Below are 10,336 nucleotides of genomic sequence, written 5' to 3' on the forward strand. Positions count from 1 at the left end.
TGGGGTCGAGTCGATGCGAAAATATTCGTCAACATAAGCCTGTTTCGATCCATGTCATTTTGAGTGTATCACAGAAACTGTTGGTATACGCATCTTTTAATTTATGTGATTGCAATATTTTTGTTTTTCTATGATATGCATATTTATTTGATTTTTTGCATTGTTTTGAAAGTAAAATCAACAAAAGTAGAACTTCCAAACTAATTACTTGAAGCTCCATTCTTGTTTCCTCCATTGTCTCAGTTATTGTTCTTTTTGAAATAGGTTATGCTTGGCTCTGGAGACCGTCAAACTGAAAACTGGATGAGATCAACAGAGTTCAACTACAAAGAAAAGTTTCGAGGATGGGTTGGATTTAATATTCCAGTTTCTCACAGGATAACTGCTGGGTAGGAAAATTGTTTCTATGCAAAACTAAATGCTAATGAAGGTGAAATGATGTAACATCTGTAACTAACTAACAAACAGGTGTGATATGTTACTGATGCCATCAAGATTTGAACCTTGCGGACTAAATCAGTTGTATGCCATGAGATATGCAACTGTGCCAGTTGTACACAAGACGGGCGGCCTTAGGGTAAGATAATTAAACAATGCAATCACCTTAAATATTTTTGAAGATGTAACAGAGCTCACCCTTCTGTACATAGGACACAGTAGAGAATTTTGATCCATTTGCTGAAAATGGAAATGGTCGAGGCACAGGGTACGTGAAATTCTCCATTTATCTTAGTTAATGTTTGCTTTATGGATCTATCTAAAAAAATCTTAATATAAATTGTTACTAGTAAACGGAATAAAACTTACCATCATGAGAATAAAGTCATTTCTTCACGATTAATTTTATTAAAATATACTGGAATAAATAATAATAAAGGTAGGGGTAGACCTAAAAAGATTTGGTTAGAAAATATTAGGAATGACCTTTCTTTATTAGATTTAAACGAGAATTTGACTTTTAATAGGACATAATGGAGAAAAAGGATTCATGTAGCCGACCCCACATAGTGGGATAAAGGCTTGATGTTGTTGTTGTATACTGGAATAAATAATGTTTCAGTCCCCAAATAAAGCTATAGTAAAATCATTGCATTTGGCTGTTGAGACGATACTTATTGAATCCATTGTACTTAATTTTACAAACTAATATATTTCTATCTTATTCATTTTTAGGTTTATAGAAGTTGTTTATACTTTATGTTAATTAATTCTTGTATCAACTATTCTATTTTTTTTTATTTTTTTTTTATTTTTTTTATTATTATTATTTTTTAACTATTCTATTTGCCTTAAGTAGGTTAAGTAAAATAAGTTATTTACAAACTAAATTTTTGATTTATACCTAAATTACCTTATGTTTCATCGAATTGATCTGTAGATATATTAAAAATATGAGATCTCAAGCAATACCAAAATTAGAAAAAATTGTAGTAGTGGGATAAATTAAAGACACGTGGATAATGGTGTGGTGGTGTTGCAGGCTTTTAATTGCGGATTTGGTCTGGATAAGCATAGCATTGCTTTGGTAAAATAGCATCTTGCATCTTTTTGCTAATTTGATTGGATGTATATTGTTACAGGTGGGCATTTTCACCTCTTACAAAGGAAAGCATGCTAACTGTAAGTTTAAACATTCATTCATTTAGTCACTCTTTTCCTAGCCGCTAATTTATGCTGTGGAGATGATCGTCATAGATCTCAGAAGAGGATTTTTAAATCTACCATCATTTATAATCTACAGTTGTAGGGGTTTTGAACAATGCTACAATTAACTTGCCAGCTCTAAATAATAAGGAAAAGGAAAAACCCATAAAAATAAGAAGGATCACTGATATGGAGATGGAGGGATGTAGAGAACGCGGTGCCTCAAAACAAAATATTTCATTAAAAAATAATTTACCCTAGAGGTCTTATTTATAATGAAAGGAGTTATAACCAAATAAAATAACAAAAAATAGATAAGAAATAAACCCTAATACAATAATATAAAAGGAACTTATCTTTTAATATTCCTTAAACATAAATATCTAATTAAAGCATCAAAATTTTTAATCAATTATTCCTTCAACTTCGATCATAGGTTGAAAACCTATTGGCAATTGACATCAAGTCCTCTAGCGTTAAGAATACTCCTTATGAGAGATTTGTTAACCTCTGGATATGAAGCTAAAACCCAGCTCAAATCCATCAAAATCACAGAAAATCCACTCAGACATCGCTTACCTCGTACCCGTTGAGGTTCTGCTCATATCCTGGATGCACCGATGAAGCGATCAAATCCAATAAATCCTGCAACTCTCGCCTCGACAAGCTTTGCCCTCTCCGTTAAAATGAGAATGAGGTTGAGCTGTTCGTTCCTCTCCCGCAGCTCTCGTGCACGTCCTGCATACCCGACCTCCTTTTTCAATTAACAAGCCGCGACCAACCTCCGTCTCCCTGTCCGACCAAAAAGCTTCCCAAGCATCTTCCTCCTCAAAGCCAACTTCCTCAAAGTCGTTGATCCCTATACCTGACCAACCAACCCTTCCTTGTCGCAAGCTCTGAACACCTTTCTGTTAAGAGATCCCGTCGACCTCTTCTCCGCCTCTAACCAAACCAAGTCTCCTTCAAATTCCAAACTTCTTCTTCACCTTTCCATCTTCCTCTGACCTCACCACGCCTGCAAGACGACAAACTGACTGAACCAGGCCCGACGTCCTACTTCACACCATTTCCTTCCTCGTCAACATTCCGACCACTCCAAATCGGTGACCTAGCTAGACCCATCCTGTCATCTCGTCTGCCGTTGTTCCTGACTCCAGCCCTATTGCAAGCCAACACCTCTACTACCCCCAAGCTGAAGCCAACCAGCCAGCCTTGCTTCCTCCCCTCTCTGTCGCAAGCCGCCTCCTACCCGATGCCTCTTCTTTGTGACCCAGCCGAATCCATCAGGTAGTTTAGGTTAGATTTACATTAATAATATTTATTATTATCTAATATTATTATTAGTATTAATTTATATTCTTATATATATGTTATAAATTTGTTTTAAGTATTAATCTGTGTATATATTTATATACATGTATTTAATATATGATTAACTATATATACGCATTTAATATATATTTAACTATAACTATAACTATATATATATGTAAAAAAAGAAAGAGGGGAGATTTCCCAAAATAAGAAAGTGATAAAAAAAGAAAAAAAAAATCAGAAAAGAGAAGGAGAAAAAGAAATGTGTTTTGCTTTTGTGCACATACACCATCATTCCCGTTGTCGACATTCAAAGGTATAACTTTCCAACTCAAATCCTCGCTCAGGGTTTGTTTCGAGCCAGAGGACCACCTATACGCGCTTCTATAGCACGGTTGGAGGAAATCTGGTGTGATGCATACGGTGAGGCGGGTAAGCCCTATACACGCTCTTGTAGCATTGTGGGGAGTCCCTAAGTACTTGTACACGCCCTTGTGACATGGCAGGGAAAGCCAACTGCTTCTTTAAACAGGTACTTTGGAGCCCCCATACACGCTCTTTAATGGACACGGTGTCACCTGGCACCAACCATACACACTCTTGTAGCGTGGTGGGATGGTCTAATTTATCGTAGTTTCCCCTAAATGGTGGAGATGCCGGGAGGTTGCCAAAAGTTCGACTAAAGGAACAGAGGACTTGAATTTTTGAGCAGCAAGGGACTCGTATGGACCACAGGGAACTTAAACAGAACTTAAATGAACTAAGCATGGACTCTAGTTCAAAGCAGAACTTGAACTTAAATGGACTAAAGCTTGAACCAAAGTCGAATCAAATAATAAGGTCAGAACTCAAACTCAAGTTAACCAAGTATAATGGGAATGAGTCCGGGCTCGATCAAAGGACATTGAACTATACTTAATTCGAATTGAACAATCCATAAGAATTCGATTTGGACACAGAATTTGAATGAACCATAAGAGATTTGGACTTTAACGAACTACATGAAGTCAAGTCTAAACTGAGATGCTTTGAGCCAAATTTGATTCGAATAACAAAATATTTCCAAATGCATTGCAAGGGACTGTAGTTGGATTCAAACCTGAACAAATAGCATGGAACTGAACTTTGAATGCTTAATCAAGCTTGGAAATGCAAATGTCAATATAAGCTATGAATCATTTGATTGAATATCAACTAGCACCTCATGGTTAGCATTAATACATAGTCATCTATACGGAGTCTTGCTATCAAAGTTGGTCAACTTGCAAGTACAGTGGTCCACCAAAGAAAGGCAACCTTGTTGTAAATAAAATGGACTCCCTACAAACATGAGTAAGCAATATGCAACAGGTGTAATAACCCCCACATAGTCAATCTCAAATTGCAAACAACTGTATCAGATCCTTGCATGTCATGATGATCAGTAGGTAGTGCTTACAAAGGTGCTCTCACAATCAACATATGGAAAGAAATTAATAACGAATATAAGTTCCTACAGACAATTATAAGAGACTTGTCGTGAGCTCAATACACAAGCAAATACAATAGTCTGCTAGTTGATGTTCATAGAAAAAGTATGTGGGTGAATGCAACAACATCTCAACCATAGACAACCAGGCAATGTTAATCCGATACACCTGTCATCCACAAATAGAGGGATTTGACACAGTGATTATAAAGGTGCCCCTTACAATCAATGTTAATCAAGCATACAATGTCATGACCCGGCCCGCCTAGCCCGAATTAACAGGGTGGGAACAGACAGCGTACGGTAACAACAAAACTAAAAGAAAAACTTAATACATTCTTTTCATCATTAACATCAACTCAATAAATATCTATTAACAACATAAGAAAGAGCCACTAAGCATCCAATACAAACATTTCTAATACATCAAAATATAACATGTCTTAAAATATAAAAAGAAACACAGCAATAGTCCACAACACAACATTTAACACATTACAACTATTAACCATAAAAACCTGCTTCCTTGAACCGCTCTATGCTGGTAAGTAACTGGTCTCTCTGCCATTAATCCTTAACAAGTTCTCCTGAAAAACATTCTCACAAGCAGGGGTGAGCTATCGCTTAACAGGTAATAAATATCTCATTTAAATTCATAATACAAGGAAAGAAGAAATATTATGTAGTAAACTGTTCATATGACAAGACTTAAATAACACGAGAAGTCTTAATATGTCTAATCCATGTAACATTTGGAATCATAATATTTTGAATGCTTATAACTCTTTCCTTAATTCATTTTCTTTTCTTAACTTTTTCTTTACCATTCTTATATGAAAAGAAACATAGAATACAGTCTTAATTGTATACACCCATCCCGTAAGTACCAATAATTTGTACTGATCAAATACACATCCAAATTTGGCCAAAGGTTATATTTCATTTACTCCGAAGAGTCCTTTATCATTTTGCTCCGAGGAGCCCTTTACTATTTGCCCCAAAGAGCTATTTACCATTTGGTACTCCGGATAAACATGCACATTCAATTATTTAATACTTAATATAAGAAAATTAAATCATTCATGAATTCATATATGTCTGTCTAATAATGTTTCATGCTCAAATGTTCTTTTGAAATTTTTACATGTTCACAACTGACTCTAAAAGTGAACATACATATTGCAGTATGACTTGTAATTTAACTAAAATAAAATAATAAAGAATGTAGAATTTTAACATTTAATGAAAGAGAAACTTATAAACTTAAAAGAGGTATGAATACATACCTCACAAGTATAGTAAACCTCAACGACGTCGCTTATGCTCGAGGCGTCCTTTTATAATCGGCACCTAAGTATTAATGTAAATACAAACATTATTACTAAGCTTTAATCATAATACATTTTCATTAAATAATTAATTAAATTTCTATTTTCAGATTTAATAAATCCCTAATTTTTAAACCTCTAATTCGTCTAAATCCATACTTTAACCAAATTGAACCCTCACTAATTCCTTATTTAAATTATAATTAAAGAAATTTTTGGATTTAGTCAAAACCATAAATTTTGGAAATCATAAATTCACTAATTTCATTCTAATTTCATGCCAAAATTCTCCCATTATTAATTTAATACGTTTGGTTTAATATTTTTGGATTTATTTAATTTAAAAATTATAAATTAAAATTTTTGAAAAAAAAAACTTAATTTCCACCATTAAAAACATCCCTAAGTTCCTTTGGAAAAACAATAATTAAGGGAATTTTCTTGAAAATCCAAAAATATGTAAACCCTAATTTTTCGAACTCACAAAATTTTTGGGAAATTTCTTTTTTTATTCTTAGAATCATTCCCCAAACTTTCTCTATAAATTTCTTAAAAGAAAATTTTAAGTTTTGGAAAGCCTAGAAATTTCTCCTTAGGAAAATTATATGATAAATGAAGAAATTCTTACATTACAATATACCTTAGTCTTCCCTTAGTCTCCTCTATGTTTTCCCCCAAGTTTGGCTGCCTGAACCCACCGCCAAAACCGCCGCCCCAAGCTTCGCGTCGCCTCCTGTTCGCCCTCTCCCTCCGTCTCTTATTTCGGCCGAACGGATGAATGAGGGACCGAATAGAATTTGGTCCCTTAATGCTTGAGCGGTTATGGGAGAGGGGAAAAAGTCATATCTGCCCTTGTATGCCTTTATTAAATTTAGAATTATGGAGGGCTATTTGGTAATTTATCATTTCATTTATAAACTTTGGCGATTTTTAATTCCAAATCCATGCGAAATTTACTATAAGTCCTTTATACCGATTTGCTTGAAATTTTATGTACAATTTTATAAAATTATTTTCATCAAAATCCGAATACTTTGAAAATTCATTTAAATTTCATCGCGGTGTATCAACATGCGTGCAATGATTACGACCGACAATTTCAGGTTTTACATACAAGCATTTACGGGATGCTATAGAAAGGTCCATCATATACACTAAATGCTGCCTACGAGCAAATGTAGAGGAACAATAGCAAACGCAAATGCCTACAGATAATGCTAGAAAATTTGCATACAAAGTAACTTGCTTGTAGAAAGAGACATAAAAAATATGGTGAATGTAGTCATAAGCAGGAGATTCATTAGTGCACTACAATCCACTTGTAGAAAGCAATAAGTAGTGCACGACAGTCTACCTGTACAAAGCGACGAATAGTTCAATCCACGAGCTGTAATACCACGCCATCGGATCCGCAACATCCATGCAAGCGGACATAAGGCATTTATGGGCTTTTACATAGTGCGTCGCGTACATTCAACTAACAGTTATTCACATAATTGGGGAGTGTCAAAATTTCCAAGAATGCCCCCGCACATGCACTGTAATATTTATGCACATAGGTACAAGGTACCATTGGATGACGCAACCCATGACTGCCAACAAGGATCCTTCTGTCAAGTTGGGTCGACTACCTCCTCTGACTAAGTATACCAGGGACCACGATAGCCCGGGATGACGGACATGGGATCTTGATCGGGTCTATCATCTATTTCCCCACCATTCGCTTTAGGTGCAAGATGGTGAAATTTCTAATTTCAAATATCAAATATTCAAATTCTCAAATTCCTTAAGCCTATGATGCTACTATATGCCAGATAGCACATATCTGATTGATGACTAGCCTTAATCAAAAGTTCTCTCTCATTATCGGGAGGAGTAATTAACTATAGGAGCTTGCGCCTATTGGAAACCAGAACTCAGATCATAAAGTCCTCACAAAATGAGGGCGAAATCTCTGGTTAGTGTTTTGTCTACAAACCCATCTGCCTTCCAAAATTTACCTTGTAACTTAATCCGTTAAAACTTTCCCGAAAAGCAATGGGGGAGGTCGGGGCCAAATTTTCGGAGCCCACAAGATGTGATGCATCTACTCATGATTCTCTCATGAGTTATTGATGATAGATGTTCTTTCCATCAACTGGAATTAATAATCTACTCAACATTTGGGGTTGAGGTTAGGATTGGTGGAAAAGCTGGAATTTGTGTTGTTGGTAGAGATGTAGAAACTCAACTCATTGAGATTCCTATTGGAAACTTTGGAAACATAAAATTAGTAGTTAGACTAATATTCATCCTAGTAGAGAAATTAATAATATTTGCATTTGGTTAAAGCTTTCTATGTATTTTGTAAGAATTTGCAGCTCGTATAGAGTTCTACACTTGTTTTACATGGAAATCATTGAGGTTGAAAACAAAGTAGCATGTGATCACCTTTTATATTCTTGTGATTTTCTTAAAAAAATTGTTTTACTTTCAACAACAACAACAATATCAAGCCTTTATCCCACTATGTGGGGTTTACTACATGAATATTTTTTCTCCATTATATCCTGTTAAGAGTCAAATTCTCATTTAAATCTAATAAAAATAGGTTATTTTTGATAAAAATGAATTTTAACATTAAAAATTAATTTGTGTTTTAGTATCATATGCAAATTATACACATGCTCAATAAATGATGTCATAGAATCATAATATGCATGGAACCATGCACAAATAATGATATGAGATTTATAGGCTTTTTTTCGTTGAGATCCATGCTCGATGTCAGAGTGATTTTCTAATGACAATATTAACATAATTGTTGTAAAAGAATTTAGTTGTAGGTCTAATAAATCCTAATTTTCCAATTTATTGCCAATAAAACTTTGCAGTGAATTGTCTAGATTTCTATTATAACTTCTATATGTCCATCTATTTGAAGGTGAAAGGCACATAAAAATTTTTTATGTCCCAAAAAGCTTCTATTAGGTTTTGTAGAAGTAACCAAATGCTTTATGCCCCATTAAAATTTCTCCTGAAGCATTCTTGATAAGGTCAAATATTTTCACGACATAAGTTAATTTGAATTTATCCTATTCTAGAATCTACAATTGAGAAGAACTAATAGAAGTCTATAAAAACTTTGGATATTATAGATTTGAGATCACTTCATAATAGCCTTAGCTTTTGTGGATCATAATCCACAAAATCAGGAAATGAAACATGCAGCTGGAAAAAAAGTATATTTATTTTAGTTAATATATACCTTTTTCCATCAAAAGTTTTCAATAATAAGGCGCATAAGATTGAGATTTTTCACCATAGAATTACTATTAATGAGGATATTGTCAAAATAAATGAATAGATATAAACCCATAAATTATTTAAGAATTTAATTATTATTTTTATAAAAATATTAAGTACATTAAAAATGCCAATTGACATCAAAAGTCATTTATATAGTCTATCAAATGTCTTCAAAATTATCTCTCATCTCTAGGGTAATTCCCAACATGGTGTTAATCACTTGTAAGATCAATCTTTGAAAATATGAACAATCTCAAAATTAGATCCAGCATATCTTATATAGAATCAAGAGCTTATACATAGTTGTAACTTTGTTAATGGTTCTGTTATCGACACATTCTCTTTCAGTTATCTTTTTCTTGAGTTAGTATAGCAGGAATAGCTTAAGGACTCAACTATATTCGTATAAATCCTTTTTATAAGTCATTCAACTTGTTATTTCAACTTAAGATATTTTTTCGGGTACCTATAGTTTATTAGAATTTGAAACAAGATTAATTGATGTGGAATGCCATGCATTTTGGGGTAACTCATAGAGTTCCCCCAATGCTTTAAAGACTCCCAAAAGTTACTAGTTTTAATAGGTATTGTTAATTTGAGAGGGACGAGAGGGAAAAACTTAAATTTTATTATGCAATCCACTCCCTATTTATAGATCTATACAAGGTGTATTGATAAGGAAACAAATAACTCTAGAATAATGAGAATATAATCATTCCTAAATCAACTATGGAAGGAATTAATGTGATCCAGGTGATCTTCCCACGGATTACTGTTCACAACCATGGATTCTCTTTGGATCGTGACGTTGAGATTTAACACTCCTCCTCAAGATGGGAAATATGGATCTGTCATCTCCAGCTTGTCAATCATTCGGAGAAAGGCAGAATTGTCCAATCCTTAAGCAAGGATATCTGCAAGTTGATCCTTTGATGATACATGGTCGACACTTACTAGACCACTGTCTAGTTTTTCTTTAATAAAATGTCTGTCAACTTCTATGTGTTTGGTCCTGTCGTGCTGGAAGGAATTAGGGGCTATGCTGATTGCTGATTCGTTGTCACAATGTAGCTTCATGGGCTCATCCCACTTAACCTTTAAGTCTTCTAGGATTATTTTGATCCATAGTAGCTCACATATCCCCAAGGCCATAGCTCGATATTCTGCTTCTGCACTGGATCTTGCCACCACATTCTGTTTCTTGCTTCTCCATGTAACTAAGTTACCTCCAAGAAATGTGCAATACCCAGAGGTAGATCTTCTATCAACAGGTGATCCTGCGTAGTCAGCATCC

General features: G+C 34.3%; 1 protein-coding gene across 1 annotated transcript in view; it reads left to right on the plus strand.

Moving 5' to 3' along the window:
• The first annotated feature begins 233 nt into the window (after positions 1-233).
• LOC110113005 (starch synthase 1, chloroplastic/amyloplastic-like) overlaps positions 234-10,336 on the plus strand; it is a 34,189-nt gene continuing 24,086 nt past the window's right edge. Inside the window, exons 1-4 of the mRNA XM_028699886.1 lie at positions 234-389; positions 469-577; positions 651-706; positions 1,581-1,620. Coding sequence (XP_028555719.1) covers positions 268-389; positions 469-577; positions 651-706; positions 1,581-1,620 — 327 coding nt within the window. The 5' untranslated portion in view covers positions 234-267. The remainder of the gene's footprint in view (positions 390-468; positions 578-650; positions 707-1,580; positions 1,621-10,336) is intronic.

The sequence above is a fragment of the Dendrobium catenatum genome, unplaced genomic scaffold, assembly GCF_001605985.2.
Source record: "Dendrobium catenatum unplaced genomic scaffold, ASM160598v2 fragScaff_scaffold_1405, whole genome shotgun sequence".
In the NCBI taxonomy this organism is placed as follows: domain Eukaryota; kingdom Viridiplantae; phylum Streptophyta; class Magnoliopsida; order Asparagales; family Orchidaceae; genus Dendrobium; species Dendrobium catenatum.